Below are 17,151 nucleotides of genomic sequence, written 5' to 3'. Positions count from 1 at the left end.
CCGTGGCGGCAATATGGCTGCGCCCATGATGAAGAAGAGGCGACTCCCAAAGCCCCGGGATTGCCGGCTCCGACGTCGTTCGCATGGACCGCAGCGCGGAGTTCGGCCGATGGAAGACGCAGAGCCTGAGCAAGGCGGACCTCAGCCGGAAAGGCAGCGTGGACGAGGGCGCGGTGGAGGTTGTGGAGCTCCTGAATTCGCGGGACGAGTTTTTCACCACCAGCTCCTGCGCAGGCCGCATCCTCCTCCTGGACGGGGTGAGGCCGTGCGGGGCGCGACCTCGGTTGCCTGGGCTTCCAAAGCGGAGTTTGTCACCCACCCGGGCCCTTTACAGTCGGTGCTGTGGTGCCAACAACCCACCCGCCCCCAAGTGATGGTGACCTAGTTAAGTGGCAACAGCTAGAAAATTAGGTTTACGGGACGCTAGAGGAATTTAGTCTCACGCCCATCCTCCCTTGAACAGCGCTTAGCTGTCGCTTGTCACTCTATATATAGGTGGGCTCGCTAAGGTTAAGGGGTCCCTGCCTCCTCCTAGTGGCCCACTCCATTATTGCAGCCCTGGCCGCCTGTTTTCCCAACAGGACATGTAGAAGATGAAGCTTCAGGCTCAGCACTCTAGCCAGTTATAGGAAGTATTGACTGTTAGGAAATTTACATTCTGTCATCCTCTTCCTGTCACAGGAACTGGCGATAACTAGACGACATTTGTTGCATAGGGCTTTGTGTGAACGAAATAGGATTTATCTCCAGCATTTTCTTGCCTGGCCCACACCACTACTCATTACAAGTTGGCTGGTATTCATTTTATTACTGTTATTGTATCTAGAGCCTCGAAGACCGCACATGCATGGGCACAGTTTTTAGGTCCAGCTTGGTTAATCGTTTATTGAAGTCTCATATCTGCAAGGCCTGTTCACGTTTGCGTTCTATCACTCGAGGTCTCAGCGCAGGCTTTCTGTTCACAAGCTAGCTGCCCACGCCACTGCCCCATCTGTGTTTGTTCAGAACATTCCTGATGAGTCTCTGAAACACTTAATTTTTCTCCTCCAAACCATGTTACACAACACATGTATATATATATATACCTTTTAAATCAGGATTTTCTTGGCTAAACATCTATGCCAGAACGTTGTAGCACATTTCTTACTTCAGGAAATGCAAATTTATATTGTGCTGTGCCCTTCAACGCTAACCTCATTTTAACTGATTGCCACATTGAACTGCCCTCTATTTGACCTTTAGTTACCTTTTTCTGCTCCTGGTCTTCATCCAGGAGTGGCAGTGCTAAGAGCTGAACTTATGCCTCACACGTGCTCAGCAGAGACTCTACCCCTGAGTAATCTCTCCAGCCGCCCCTGCTGTTTTTAACCTTCTAAAACAGGGTCTGTCGAAGTTCTGTGGGCTGGCCTTGAATACATTCCATAGAGCAAGGAGGCCTTGAACCTGTGATCCTAGCTGTTCTCCTGCAAGGCTTCCCCTATATCCACATACCTGAGGCATGAGTCCCCAAGCTCCAATCTTCTCCTGGATACGCAGAGAGATGCAGACAGGACAGCACTCACTCAGTAGTAGCTGTTCACTCTGAACTGTCTCAGGATCTCTCTGAACCTCTTAGTTTATGTATCTAATTCTTTGATGGTATTTACTTGTTACTCTGCCTTATTGGGAAAGAAGGAAATGTGAAAACTCAGGATATGAGAAACAAGGTAAAACAGAGAGAGCTGGTCCCAAATCATGGTGTTAGATTCTGTGAATGTGTTAAGGGTAAGCACTCTTTTGGCTCCAAGGTCTGTGGCAGCCAGAACAAGGCCAAATACAAGTTAGTCAAATCTCATATGGAAACCAGTCCTTTCAGGGGCGCGCTTCCAAGGCCGGTGGCGGAGTCCTCCAGAGCTGCTGACACAGTCATCTCCCTGCATGTGCTTTCTTACTTTCACTTTCCAGTATCCGAGGGAAGGAGTTGTGTTTAGCTGTTACAATTTGCAGATAAACAGGCTCAGTCACACTGGTCCCATCTTCTTCGCATATACAGTCTAATATAGAGATCGCAAGGTGTTTCCATAGTGATGAGGAAAATGTTCACAAGAGTGCCTATCACCGGCATCAGCACATGCAGGGCTTATGCACTACGCAGGCTGTTCTATAGAAGGTGCCCCCTCGGAGGCTGCTAGCATGAAAGCCCCTCATTGTCCTTTTCTTCTAGCAAACACACGGCCAGACGGGCATGTAACCCCGTGGTGCGTGTGCTCAGCAGCATTCCTGAGGCCTTGGGTTTCATCCCCAGCACCACACAAGCACAGAAGCAAGCAAAAGACATGGCCGTGTTTCTGAAGAAATTTGAGTACTTTTACCATTCAAGTCCTAAGTTATTGAGTTGATTTTTCTTGTAGGTTATCTTAACCCAGAATGTATTATTTTTAGTAATTTTTATGAATACTGATTTAAGAATGCTCATCATATTATATAATGCAATGTGCTTATTTTGTTAAATGATATAATTAAATTGTCTGTTTTTAGAGCACAAATGGTTCTGGGGTTCAGAAACAGCACTGTTGCTGGCTACTGGTCACACACAAACCTTGTGTAAAAGATGATGTGGTAAGTTTTAATATTTAAAAAGTAAACTTTAAAAATCCAGTTTAGATATGTGTGGGAAAAATAGAATATTCCCTTGTGTAATTGTAGTGACCGGAAATTATGAAGCTGAGAAAGCTACAGCAGCCCCGTTGGGTGGTCAGGAGTGATGGAGTGGAAGTGCCCATGCACCTGCCCCTCTGCCCTCTCAGTAGCAGAGAGTTTGGGCATTTGGTGCATCGCATCCAAGTCTTTCATTTCAGTTCTATTATTTAATAGCTTTGCATGTAGAGCAAATTATACAAGATGAAGGGACTTGCCCTCTCTCTGTGGCCACCTTCAGGCTGTCCTTTTCCAGGTCAGCTCTGGACACCCTCACAGCTGTGCTCAGCTGTCTGCAGTGTCCGGTGAGCATGGGAAGTCTGTGTTAGCAGAACCTTCCTTCCTGGTCCTAGAAGCCCAGTCCCAGCCTGTGCAGAAAAGATGAAAGGACAGAGGTGAGAGCGAGGCTTGGCTGGGTCGGGTATTCTCGTCTTCCATGTGGAGGGCTCCCTCTGTCTGTGTTTCTGGGAACAGGCTGTGTGTTCCTGCTGCCTGCACTTGCTCTGTAGCAGCGAGGGGGCACTGCCTGCAATCCAAGCAGAAAAAGACTTCCTTTTCCCCACATTCATGGACGAGGTGCTTCATGCTAGATTAGCTGCTTTTGCCAGTAGGTAGCACAGCCAGGCAGTGGAGGCTTCTGATTGACAGGGAGAGTGGAGAATGACAGGGTCAGGATCGACAGTTCACTAAAATCAATGGCAGGAAGGTAGAAGGGTGCTGCCCACGAGTGCCAGGCCGACAGAAATGTGAATTGTTGCTCAGTTATAGTACTGCGTGTCTACTGTGTACCTGTTTATACTGTACTATGAGGGCAAGCAAGGCCAGAAGGCCACTCAGGAAAGAGACTGGTTCATAACTTGGAGTTGCTAAGAACAAACAGCACATGACAGGCTCCCATCGTATAATGTTTACTTAGAGCAAGAACAAGGTGGGGAAAGATCCAGGCCCTGGCATAGAAAGGGCAGCACACCCATCCCGTTGTGGGGCACCAGGCTCCCTGCATGATAACACTGCAGTGCGGCTGAGGAGGACGTTGTGGGGCAGCAGACTCCCTGCGTGATAAGACTGCAGTGCAGCTGAGGAGCACGTTGTGGGACAGTGTCCACTTTGTCCTTCAATAAAGGGACCTGACGCTGCCCCTGTGGCATCTGCACAATAGATACAGCATTCAAGGAAAGTGCTGTGTGCCCAGTACGGAGGGAGCAGGGAAGAACTGACCATCTCTAAGTTCTCCGTGTGATACCTGGGCTCCGTCCTTCATGCAGCGTGCAGTTCCTCTGCACAGTGAGGAGGCATCAGGCCCAGCTGAGGCCTTCATGCCCATGCCTCTGTTTCAAGCATGTACCAGCTCCAGGTGCCAGTGTTTTGTACTACATACCGTGAAGAGCAGCCTGCTGAGGGCTTACATCAAACAGTGGCTTACTGTTGTTGGCAATGGCACAGCTGGAAAGAGTCAAGAAGGCTTAGATTCATGGGAAGATGAGAAATCAAATATTTTAAGAAATAAGCAAATAGTGCTGATGAGGTAGCTCGGTGGATAAAGGCATTTGCTGCCAGGCCTGATGACCTTAGTTGGTCTCTATGTGGTAAAAGGAGAGAGCCAAAGTAACTGTCCCTTGACCTCAGTAGGCTCCATAGCACACATGTCCCACTGTACCCGAAAAAATAAATACATGTAAGAAAAATTTTAAACAAAATAAGCAAATCATAATGTGTTTAATAAAAGAATGCCAAGAAAGCTGAAGAAACAGGTATTACAGACAGCATGTGCTTAGTGAGAGGCAGTCTCTAGGAAAGCAGAAGGTGGGTGGGTAGGAGGAAGTGGGTTGTCAGGAGAGGGCGGGGCAGCCGTGCCTCATGCTGACCTTTGCTCCCTCAGATGGCAGCTCTGAATGGCACAACCAGCGATGCTGTTTTGAAGTTTGAACCATTTATCCTCCATGTGCAATGCCGGACACTGCAGGACGCACAGCTCCTGGTAAGACTTTGTGCCTCTGTGGGTAGGATTGACTTTAAGCTGTAAGCCACCGTTTAAGTGATTTGACAGTGCCTTATTCAGCTAATGTTTTGATTTAATGGTTGATTGTTCTAGCTATTTATGTCATGTGTTAGGGCCCGGGACTCCTGTTTATCTCTGGGAAAGTAAAACACATCCCACACATGGCTGCTGTCTTCCTCAGCACCTTGCATGTGGAGTCACCAGCCTGTGTCTGGTTTTCTGGCTGAGTTCTAAAAGGGAACTCTGTGAGCTGCATGTCGGAGATCTACCTGTTGGTTCACACCTTTTACTTGCTGACATGCGGGTTGTCTCATTACAAGTATAATTTAGTGAGAGCACTCCCCATGTGTCACAGAGCATCTGGGCAGAGCTGTGTGTGCGCACCTCGCTCACTCCCCATGTGTCACAGAGCATCTGGGCAGAGCTGTGTGTGCGCACCTCGCTCACTCCCCATGTGTCACAGAGCATCTGGGTGTGAGCAACTGTGTGTGCGCACCTCGCTCACTCCCCATGTGTCACAGAGCATCTGGGTGTGAGCAACTGTGTGTGCGCACCTCGCTCACTCCCCATGTGTCACAGAGCATCTGGGTAGAACTGTGTGTGCGCACCTCGCTCACTCCCCATGTGTCACAGAGCATCTGGGTGTGCGCACCTCGCTCACTCCCCATGTGTCACAGAGCATCTGGGTAGAGCTGTGTGTGGGCACCTCGCTCACTCCCCATGTGTCACAGAGCATCTGGGTGTGAGCAACTGTGTGTGCGCACCTCGCTCACTCCCCATGTGTCACAGAGCATCTGGGAGTGAGCAACTGTGTGTGCGCACCTCGCTCACTCCCCATGTGTCACAGAGCATCTGGGTAGAACTGTGTGTGAGCACCTCGCTCACTCCCCATGTGTCACAGAGCATCTGGGTAGAACTGTGTGTGCGCACCTCGCTCACTCCCCATGTGTCACAGAGCATCTGGGTAGAACTGTGTGTGAGCACCTCGCTCACAATCTTCTCTGAAATAAGTTCCTGGTGCTAAGACTAAAAAAGAATTCAAAGAGTTAGGCCTAAAGCTGGGAAACAATAGTTTCTAATCTCAGCAGATTGGAATGTTCCTAAGTCAGAGTTTCCGAGATCAGAAAGGGCTTGGTGTGTTCACAGAGCAGAAGGGGCAGGGCATAGAGGGCAGGAGGACAGGGAGGGAGAGGGAGGGGGCCGGAAATGTCAGGCCTGTAGGCCACAATGAAATGGTCACGTTGCTTTTTCAGCTAAAGGCTAGTTGCAGTGTGTAGGCAGGACCCAGCAATAGTGGCCTCTGTGGATGCGGTGGAATGGCCTGAGATGACACCAAAGAACATGAGAGGGTGACAGTCAAATTTGTTTCAGCTCCTGGGCTAACAGAATGATGCTGTCGGGGATCAGACAGCCTGTGAAGGAGAGCAGGAGTGAAGGAGTAAGTTTCCAGTCAGGCCTTAGCACCTGAGGCCAGGTGTCGTCTTCAAGAGGGCAGTGCGAGAAGTCAGTCCTGTGGGGATTGAGCGGCCGTACCAGAGACCAAGTGTCTGGATGGGAGACATGCATTTTAGTCTGGGTGCCTGTCTGTCAGGGACACCACAATAATATAACACATAGGGAATATTTAAAACAAAGGATATTTTTTCCCGTGCTGGAAGTCAAAAGGTCATGGGTCAGCAGGTTGGTTTCTCCTGAGACATCTCTGTGTGCCTTACAGACAGCCACGTCTCCCCCTTGTCCTCCCAAGGCCTTTCCTCTGTGAACGCACTCCACTGGCATCTCTTATAGGGACATCAGCCCTGTTGCTTCAGTCCCCACCCTGATGACCCCATGCAACATTACCAACATAAAGTCCTTTCTGAAATGTTGTCCATGGGGTTGGCACATCACTGACGCCTTGAAGGCCAGTTCAACTCTTAACACCAAAACGAGGTTGTTTGTGTAGGCACCTGCCCCAGGGTGTAAACTGGACCGAGGTTACACAGTGGAGAGGTGCCAATGTCTACCGTTTAAAGCCCTGCACCCAGAAGCATCTCTGTGGGAAAGTGAAGGGAAACTGAAGACCTTCGAGGTGCCCTCGCAGCGTGCTCCGCAGCCTCTGACTTTGTTTCCCCTCGAGTTGGATCTGTCTTCTTCTCATCTCGCTGCTGAGTCTACCTCCCCATTTCCATCCCAGGTCTAGCTGCCATCACTGATCGCAGTGGTGCCTGGTGCACTCTCCTGGCCCAGAGCTGCAGTAGGGATCTAACGCACAGTGCAGGGTGCAGTAGAGACACAGACCTCCAGGAGCCCACTCAGTGCTGTCCAGCCTTTTGAGTACTATAGAAAAGTAGAAAAGGCCGTATTGTCTCCCCAGAGTGTGTATTTATTCCAGGGGAGGGAGACAAGCAGTAAGAAGACAAACAGTTTCTCATTGGCTGTTGAGGGCGTGGTCAGGGCACTGTGCTGTAGAGCAATGGAAAGTGCATAAACAGGCAGCTGGGAAGCTTCCCTGAAAAGACAGCACCGAATGGGAACAAGACACCTGAGAAACCAGCACAGAGGAGGCCAGACAGAGGGAAAGGCCTGAAAGGTAGAAACACAGAGACCACTGTCAAGAAAGGCTTTTGAGTATTTGGAGAACAAAAAGGAAGCCAGACAAAACTGGAATAGAAGGCAGGAACTCAGTCATGTAGAACATTCTACCTTGTGGTGTAGTCTTTGGACTCCCTGTGGCTGCCCTGTAGGGAGGGTTAAAGAGCTGGGATGAAAACAGACTCCTACAGAAGTCCATGGGGGTTGTTGGGACTTGAACAGCCTGAGAGAAGAGAGCCAAGGGAACGCAGGGATGGTATGTGGGGTAGAGGGGTGAAACGCTGAGGCAAGCTCTCCTTGGAGCCTGAGACGTTGGATGGATGGTGGTTCCCTATGTCAAGCCTGGCTGAGCGAGAAATGAGTTTTTAAAAGATAGAGTCTGCTGTGGACGAGTGATCTGAACTGGAAATGGGACACATCAACACAATCATACACAACACACATGGTACCCTACACAGGGAACTGATGACATCTCAAAAGGAGAGCCACTCTAGCAAATTCTCAATGTCTGTACTTCTGACATGTGAAGCCAATTGTGCCTTGTATGTCTGTTCTTTGTACCCCAGAATACTCTGGTGGCATCCCTAGCGGAACTACCCCGTGTGCATCAACGTCAACACCACTACCACCGCCCTCTAATTGTGACAGCCTGGCGACCACCAGGATCTCCTGTCACTGCACAGTGCCCCTGAAGGATAAAACCATACCGAGTCAAGAACTGCCGAGCCGAGGAAAGGCCTGTGCCCTTTAGAGGCCAGTTGGATACCTGAGCGTCTCCATAGGTCCAGCATGTTCAGCCCACCAGTGCGTGTCCCGTAACACGCCGCGGCTTTCTTTAGGAGTGGAAGGATGCCGAGGGGACTTCGTCCTTCCTTAGGGAAGGCACTATTTGTCTAAAGCTTGCTTCTGTCTGACATCTTCTTTAGTTCACGATCATTGCTTTTACCTCTCGGTGACATTTCCAGACCTGCTCTTGGGGTATGTGTGACAGGCATAGCCCACACAGCCAAACGCACTAAAGGTCTTGGACTTACCTGTTCCTGCCACTTATGGGACATACCTGCAGGTCTGGCTAGTTGGCAAACCAGAACCCAGGGTGTCGTGTTTTTTTACAGCATTCAGTAGCAGTTGACTCTGGCTTCAGGAACTCCGGCATCACCGTGGGAAAGCGAGGGAAGACCATGCTGGTAAGGTGCCATCAGCAGGAAAGTTTTGTCTGACATGCTCTAGGTCGCTGGGCCATCTGCTAGCACTCCTGCCTTTCCCTGCTGCCTTCTCAGAGTGCCTTCCTGTCTTCTGCTCCCCAGACTGTCAGTGGCAGGCTCCTCCCTAGACAGGAAGTCCAGGGTTCTGGTTTCTACTTGAGGCCTTGTTTTATGCTGTCCTCTCTACTAACTTTGAACCTGATTCCTTGCTCTCCTGGCCTCATCCTGAGTCATGAAGGGATGATGGAATGGATAAGTGTGGCTGGGCCATGTAGAGAGTCTCACAGGCATCAAGTCATTCGTACTGATAACCTCCTGACCTCAGCTATACTTTATAACCTTGTGTGAGCTCCTCAGTGCTTTGGTCTCTGTTGTCCACTCTACCCTCTGATCAGTGATTGAATGCAGCTTGTTTTATCTCACTGCCTCAGAATTGAGTAGTAACAGGATACTGTGTGATCTGCAAAATCAAGGGTATTTGTTATCTGTCTCTTCATAGAGAAAATTTGGCAGCCATCAGTCTAGACGGTCCCAAGGTCCTTAAATCCTACATCCTTTCCTGGCCAACCCAGTCCGTGGTGATTTTGCCTGATTTTGATCTCCCGTGGTGTTTGCTGTTTGCACAGTACATACTGTATTTGAAGTGTCAGATTCCTGGTGGTCTAGCTTCCTCGACTTTCTGTTTTTAACACATAGCCCATTTCCTGAGTAGAGGTGGCTTACAGAGCACTTGGGAAGCATGGCTAAACAGTCAGTCAAAGCCTTCCCTCCACATGTCTGCTCCAAGGGGAAGCATGGACAGTCCTCTGCCTCTCCCTCAGTCCCCTGCCTCTCCCTCAGTCCTCCACCTCTCCCTCAGTCCTCCGCCTCTCCCTCAGTCCTCCGCCTCTCCCTCAGTCCTCTGCTTCTCCCTCGGTCCTCTGCCTCTCCCTCGGTCCTCTGCCTCTCCCTCGGTCCTCTGCCTCTCCCTCGGTCCTCTGCCTCTCCCTCGGTCCTCTGCCTCTCCCTCGGTCCTCTGCCTCTCCCTCAGTCCTCTGCCTCTCCCTCGGTCCTCTGCCTCTCCCTCGGTCCTCTGCCTCTCCCTCAGTCCTCTGCCTCTCCCTCGGTCCTCTGCCTCTCCCTCGGTCCTCTGCCTCTCCCTCGGTCCTCTGCCTCTCCCTCAGTCCTCTGCCTCTCCCTCGGTCCTCTGCCTCTCCCTCAGTCCTCTGCTTCTCCTTCCCCTTGTTCCATTCAGCCACTGGTCGAATCATATCTGTCTGTATGCCTCTGCCAGCCAGGCCTGCGCCCTGTGCCTGAGCCAGCAGTCAGCATCCATTTCCTCATCTGTAAGATCATCTCAGATGGATTTCTGACAGGTCTTGTCCAGCCTGTCCAGTTCCAGCTAGTATTGTCCGAATCTCTACTTTACAATGGTGTAGGCTCCCAAGCTTTTCTCTGATACTCAGCATATGTGTGGTGTGTGTGTGGGAGGGTGGGTGTGTGGGTGTGTGGGTATACCGGGTATGTGTTGTGTCTGTATGTGTGTATGTGCATGGGCATGTTTTTGTATATCTGGTGTGTGTATGTGTGTGTGAGTGTGTGTGTGTGTGTGTGTGTGTGTACCAGGTATGTGTTGTGTCTGTGTGTGTGCATGAGTATGTGTTTGTGTACCTGGTATGTTTGCGTGCATATGTGTATGTACATGCATGTGTGTGTGTACCAGGTATGTGTTGTGTATGAGTGTGTGCACCAGCCATGTGGAACTGTACTACCATTGCTCTGGCTAGTACCTCCCCTCTCAGTTTTTATGTCTGATGAAATTATCCTTGTCCCTGGAAGTTCCATTCAAACATTGGCTGTGGTGTGGATCTCAGCCCCAGACTTGACGAGGACATCTGTCATGTTAGTGGTATTTTTCACGTGTGTGTGTGTGTGTGTGTGTGTGTGTGGGTGTGTGTGGGTGTGTGTGTACATGGCTGCATATGCTTCTTCTGTGGTAACACCCTGGTTACACTGTGATTCTGTCTGGCTGTTTGTGAGCTCTTGGAGTCAGGGACCGGGCTGCGCTCCCTTTGGGCTGTCTCAGCCACAGGGATACTCCATCAAAATCCAGTATGTAAGTTTCTATTCTCGGTACAACTGGGGTTCGCAGGGCGTTTGCTGCCATGCTGGTCCTCTGCCTACTCAGGGCTGTGCTGCACGTCTCCTCAAACTCAGCTCCAGCAGATGCTTGAAGAGACTCAGCCTTGTCCTTGTGGCCTCTGTTGATGTTTCATTTAATTTGTGAGCTGAAGCGTGCTAGGCCATAGTGGAATGGACACTGTACAAAGCTACTGAGCTCTCTGACACCGTCTGCCTCTCTGACACGGATGTGTAACGTCCTTCTCAAGAAGAAGCTGTCCGTGATATGAAGGCTATTTCATCTCCTTTGTTGGGCTTGAGCTTGGCTAATGGAACCCAGGGCCCATGTGCCATAATGGATGTTAACTGTGCCAGCTGAGCCCTGACTGCGACCTGCTGTCTGTTCTAGGCTGTCCGTAGTACACATGGACTGGAAGTTCCTTTAAGCCATAAGGGAAAACTGATGGTGACAGAGGAATATATTGAGTTCCTGTTAACTATAGCAAATAAGAAAATGGAGGAGAACAAGAAAAGAATTGGAAGGTACCGTTAATTATTTATTCCCATGCTATTCATACATGCTTATATCATTATTGAAAATGAGGACACATATTCTTTTAAGCTTAGAATCCCAGCTGCTTGTGTAATCTTAGCCCTCGTGTGGAGAAGAGGCCGATGGTGAGGTCATCATGGGTTATAGCGTACATGATGTTGGGCACTCAGAGATGGCCAAGGGAGGCTGGGCAAACACAGCTAGCTGTGTGGCCACCAGGAACACTGCTGAAGAGAGAGTCCAATGGCTATGGGAACAGAGGTTGAAGGGAACTTGTGCACATTGCCCTGGATGTCAGTCTGATCTGTCTCAGTCGCGGGGCTCGCTCAGCACCCAGCTGTTGGGGCAAATCTGGAAGTGCCTTGTTGGCCAACTGGGAAGGAGATTAGGCCGTAATTCACATATTTATACTCTTCTTCCTCCACTGTGCCTCCTGGCAAATGCACTAGCACACAGTTCTCTTTTAACAGAGTAAATGCTGTAAGTGCTGCCTTCCATGTGTGCACATAGTGCCACTGAAGTCATCTAAGCAAGCTGTATCTGTGTGTGTGTGCGTGTGTATACACATGTGCGTGCGTGTATATGCGGGCACACGCATCCCAATCCTAAAGCACACTGCTGTGGAGGTCAGGTGACAGCTTTGTGGACGGCATTGGTGTCAGTGATCAAGGTCAGGCCATCAGGCTTGTGTGGCAAGTGCTGTTATCCACTGAGCCTCACTGTGGCTCACCAGCCCATGCTGCACATTTCTGACTTACAGAGTGATGGACATTTGATATAGCTTCTATCCCCCCCCCCCTTTGGCAATCTCACATTGCGTCACTGCCTAAATATCTTGTCAGTCATTTTTATTCTGTCTTCATTGCCTCACTCTTTATTCAAGACCTGAGTAACAGCCGCTCAAGCTGGTCTCAGAGTGGGATGCAGACAGTATAGCGGACTCTCATCTAAGCGGATCTCTGCCTGAAACCCGTAGCTTCCTAGCGATGTCCAACTGCAGCTAAGAGAAAAGGCCCGGGCTCAACCCTTAGCCACCAAATCACTCTGCCTGGTTCTACCAGGGCACTGTAGACTGATTGTGTCACCTCTGACCTGGGGAATGCTACCTCAAAGAACAGGTGCTCAGCTCCTTAAACAGCATGTACCGTGTGGTGGGCCTCCCTGCTGCTCTGGGCTCTCAGAACAAGGGAGCCCTTCCTTTCTGTCACTCCTGACCCTGTGGCCTAGAATTCTTAGAACCAATGATGATGCCTCCCCTGGGAAGCTGTGTGACCTGACCCAGGTCAGAAACGGGGAAGCTCATTTCTTATGCACAGCGGCCGTCTCAGCACCACAGCAGACACATCCTGGTTTAGGGAAATTGATCGTAAATCTTGGCCACAAAGTGTGGATGTTCTAACTAAAATGAAGCTTTTAGGAAAGCAGCTGGCACCTGCCCTGCCTGGCTGCCTACCGGACTGCAGACGTGAGCCGCACGGACACTCACTACCACCTCCACGTCTCTACCTGCCAGGGTTACTCCACTGGGGCTGTTTGTGGGAGGAGTGCAGGAAGCAGCAGCTCAATTTCTTTATTTTCTGCCCTGAATTTCAACAAGATTATAAACTTAGCCCAAGATCAACTAACTATACACCTGGTGAAGCTAATTGAGCCACGCTCACCAACCACAAAATCAAATTACGACCTAAACTCATTGACTCAAAAATGTGTTTTGAGATGATAGTCTGCATGCCCCTATCAAGAGAGCAGGCTCATCACAGAAAATCAGGGAAAAATTAAAGACAGGGGAAAAGTATCTTAAGATCCTGATTACAAGACTGCGTGTGGATTCAGAGAGTGCGCGCACATTAGCACTCCTCTGGGAGCTGTCTGCATCAGCAAGACGCACACACAGAACTTCTGGTCCTACAAGAGCGAAGGCTTTAGGCACGAGGCTGAGTACAGGAGGCACACCTCACATGGACCAGGTTGATGAGTGTGAATACAGGGGGCACACTTCACATGGACCAGGTTCATGAGGGTGAATACAGGGGGGCACACTTCACATGGACCAGGTTCATGAGGGTGAATACAGGGGGCACACTTCACATGGACCAGGTTCATGAGGGTGAATACAGGGGGGCACACTTGACATGGACAAGGTTCATGAGAGTAAATGCAAGGGGGCACACCTGACATGGACCAGGTTCATGAGTGTGAATACAGGGGGCACACCTCACATGGACCAGGTTCATGAGTGTGAATACAGGGGGCACACCTCACATGGACCAGGTTCATGAGTGTGAATACAGGGGGCACACCTCACATGGACCAGGTTCATGAGTGTGAATACAGGGGGCACACCTCACATGGACCAGGTTCATGAGGGTGAATACAGGGGGCACACCTCACATGGACCAGGTTCATGAGGGTGAATACAGGGGCACACCTCACATGGACCAGGTTCATGAGGGTGAGTGAGTTCAGGGGGCACACCTCACATGCACCAGGTTCATGGTTCAGACAGCAGACAGAATTGGGAAATCTTAGCCCAATAAACAATACCTCATCAACCACAGACAGCTTAGCAGCATAGTAATTCAAGTTAAGAATTAAAGTACTTAAAAATATTTGTAGTGCACATATGGTGCACACCTTTAATCCCAGCAAACAGGGAGGCAGAGGCGTTTGGATTGCTGTGAGTTCCAGGCCATCCTGGTCTACACAGAGAACCCCTGTCTCGAAAAACCAAAACAAAAAAATTTGCATGTGTAGGTATTATATGTGTGTATATGTATATGTAGGTGGGATATATGTGTGTATTGCATATGCACATGTGTATAGGTGTGCAAACGTGTTGGTATCATGCATGAGTGTCTAGTCACATGTGTGCACATATGGGTGTGAGAATGGTGTGTGTGTATATAGTGTGTGCACCTGTGTACAAACTTGCATATGTATGTGACATGTGTGTATCTGCACATGTGTACAGGTGTATGTTTGTGTGATATGTGTGTGCATGTGTGTGTGTGTATATGGTATCTGTACATGTGTGCAAGTGTGCCTATGTATATGAAGCCCTGTGTCCTGCCTTGTCACTCTTCACCTTATCCTCTTGACACAGGCCTCCTCACTAAACCTGGAGCTGGGATGGTGGCAGAAAGTCTTAGCAGCCCCCGTCTCTCCTCTCACAGGGCTGTGGCCACAGCCTCGCAGACCACTCACGAGCCTTTTATATGGGTGCTGGGATCTGAAGTTGGTCCTGATGCTTGTGCAGCAAGCACTGTGACCCATTGAGCCATCTCCTCAAACCCTAAAATATTTTTAATAGTTGAAGGTCACGTTCATGTTTGTGGAAAATGGCTGCATCTCTGTGGGTAGTGACTCAGCCAGGAGAACAGCTGAGACCCCACAGCATCTGGAGCCAGGCAGGACAGTCCTGGGAGCGTGGCCTGCTTTGTAAAGAGCCAGTTTGGAGCCTGGAAGAGACACGGACTGACAGAATTCATAGATACTTGATACATAACGATTTCCAGGTGGAAAACTTGAAGCTTGTAGGTCGGCCTCTGCCTACAAGAGGAAGGGCTTCTCTGCCTGCTAGTACGAGGTCAGGACCTGGATCGGATGAAACCATGTAGCACTGAGAAGAAAGACATTAACCTTCTTCTTTTCATCAACTGTGTAATAAAATATTAAATATAAGAGAATAAAGGGCTGAATATACTGGCATATAATGTTACAAATAAAGAAATGAGGAAGGCAAAGTGACTGAGTCTGTTTCTAGTGGTTGATCTTTTCACACATTTTACTGTGGTAAAATATGTGTAACAGACCTTTACCATCTTAACCAATGGCATTACGTACAGTCACATCATTAGTGGCCATCACCACCATCTCTCTCCAGAGCCTTCATCATCCTGACAGAAACTGAACCCTCTGAACACCCCATTCTGTGTGTGTGAATTTGACTCTGGCTACCTGTTGCAATGAAGTCATGCAGTTTGTCCTGTTGTGGAGTCCTGTTGTGTACTCTGCTGTGATGGGGGGCAGGGGGACTGAACCATGGCCTTATGCATGCCCCAAAGGCAGCCTACCACTGAGCTGTGTTCCCTGACCAGCTGCTGCACCTGAGGGCTCAGCTGTTCTGCAGCATGCATCAGTCACTTTTCTTTTATAAACTGGTAACATTCAGATCCCTTGTTTGGTTTCCCTGTCACTGTTGATGGACAGCTGCGTTGTTGACACCTTGCACCTGTGGGGATGCCACTCTGAGGATCGCTCTCCAGACACACACCCAGCTCCCACTTCTGGGTACCTTGGCTGTGTACTCAGAACTAGAGGAGCATGGCCCATCTACATTTAACTTCTGGAGAGCCACACCCTGCCTCACGCGAGAGCTGCACAGCTTGCATTGTTCTCAGCCCTGAGAACTCAGAGCTCTGTCCTTGCAGACAGCAGGAGGCTAGTGTGAGGACCCCTCTGTAGAGGCTCAGCGTGTGCGCTGTGGCTTCAGTGGTGGTCAGCGTGTGCGCTCTCTGTTGACCGTCTACCTGTTGTCCTTACACATGTCTGTTCAAGGCTCTTGTCCAGGCTTTACTTGGATTGTCCTGCTCTGAGATGCAGGGCTCCTTCTACGCGCTGCATGCTCAACAGGTGTGCGGTCGGCAGACCCTGTCCATGGTCTGGGGCGTCTTTCTCGGTATCAGCAGTGTCTTTAGGGCGGAAGCGTTTTAGATTGTTGTGAAGCCTTCCCTCTGCTTCTCTTTTATTACCTGTCCTGATGTTGAGCCTCAGAAGGCAATCATGTGGGCACTGCAGTTCTGGCCAGCCAGTGGTGAGCAGTGCGAGATGGTCTTAGAGTCACTGGGCTCCCGTGGGCGGGTTGCTAATTCACTAGTGTGGTTAGAAGTATGGCTAATGGGAGCCTCCAGCACGGCCCGGGCTGGGTCTTATGCGAAGATCCTGTGATGGGGAAGCTGAACCAGAGCAAGAAGGGAAGCGGCATACAGAGACGGAAACAGCAGTCAACTAGAAATGGGCGGCTGGGTGGCTGGCTTCACTTGTTGGTGCCGTTCTTAAAGAGCAGTGATGAAGGTGACATTGTCATACTTAAAAATAGATCAGTCCTGGCATGTTTCAGTCACTTGTTTCCGAATACTCATATATGTAACTGCAGTTAATTCTTCACAGGTTTTATAACTGCCTACAACATGCTATGGAAAGAGAGGCCATTTCAAACCCATGTTCCAGGATCAAAGAGAAAAATAATCCACGTTTTACTCACAAGAATGAAAGGAACCAAGGAAAACGGCATGACCTTCCCGCTACTCAAGACAGCGAAAAGGAGCTTGCAGAGGACGGCGGCCTGGAACTCACAGCCACGCTCTTCCAGGGAGATGACTAAGTCCTGGCACCGAGTCGTGTCTGGTACGCGAAGAGGCTGCTCTTTACAAGAGTGTCATGGTTTGCCGAGCGCATCCACCCTTCAGGAGCCACGAGTTAGCTTCTCTCTATTTTAGAGAAACATAGATGTGAATGGCTTTTCAGCATAGCGTTGTCTACGTTTGCTCTCTGAAAACTGCTCTTGTAAACACATTCGGAGGCACTCCACAAATAAACTCATAGCCTCCTGGTCTGTTTGTGTGAAATAGGAAAATCAGCATGAATTCCCTTCTGAGGGAGCCTCAGCAGCCTGAGTATTTGAGTGGGAACTATGGGGACAGAGACCTCACCCTAGTTCCCAGCTTTTTAAGGAAAGGTCAGAGTTTGTATTTCTTGCTATGGACGAGTGTCCTCCCCCATTGGCATTGTGGATAAAGCTAACTGATACACATTTTGGCATTTTGTTCAGGAAAATACATGAGCCTTTTTTCTACTTTGTCTCTCATCACCAGAGTTTGCTACTGGCAGCGTCTGAGACACGTGGGCATAGCTTTGTCTAAGCTTGCTTGGGAATAATCCCCAATATGCAGACACCCCAGAAAAGCAGAGCACATGACCTGTGACAACTTGAAGGGTTGGAAGCCCAAGGCTCGAGTTCTGACGTCAGAGCTCCTCTAAGGTCA

General features: G+C 49.7%; 1 protein-coding gene across 4 annotated transcripts; it reads left to right on the top strand.

The window, feature by feature from the left end:
* Positions 1-12: 12 nt before the first annotated feature.
* On the top strand, positions 13-16,739 carry Tyw3 (tRNA-yW synthesizing protein 3 homolog). Of its 4 annotated transcripts, XM_051165800.1 has the most exons (6): positions 13-257; positions 2,518-2,598; positions 4,556-4,654; positions 8,365-8,436; positions 10,964-11,097; positions 16,277-16,738. In XM_051165800.1, the coding sequence occupies exons 1-6, from the start codon at positions 84-86 to the stop codon at positions 16,488-16,490; spliced, it is 774 nt and encodes a 257-aa protein (XP_051021757.1). In that variant the 5' UTR covers positions 13-83; the 3' UTR covers positions 16,491-16,738. The 4 variants fall into 4 exon arrangements, with proteins under 4 accessions (XP_051021757.1, XP_051021759.1, XP_051021758.1 ...); XM_051165802.1 differs by lacking the exon at positions 2,518-2,598; XM_051165801.1 differs by lacking the exon at positions 8,365-8,436.
* Positions 16,740-17,151: the final 412 nt, after the last annotated feature.

The sequence above is a fragment of the Acomys russatus genome, chromosome 23, assembly GCF_903995435.1.
Source record: "Acomys russatus chromosome 23, mAcoRus1.1, whole genome shotgun sequence".
Lineage (NCBI taxonomy): Eukaryota > Metazoa > Chordata > Mammalia > Rodentia > Muridae > Acomys > Acomys russatus.
This window is presented reverse-complemented; position numbering and strand designations above follow the sequence as displayed.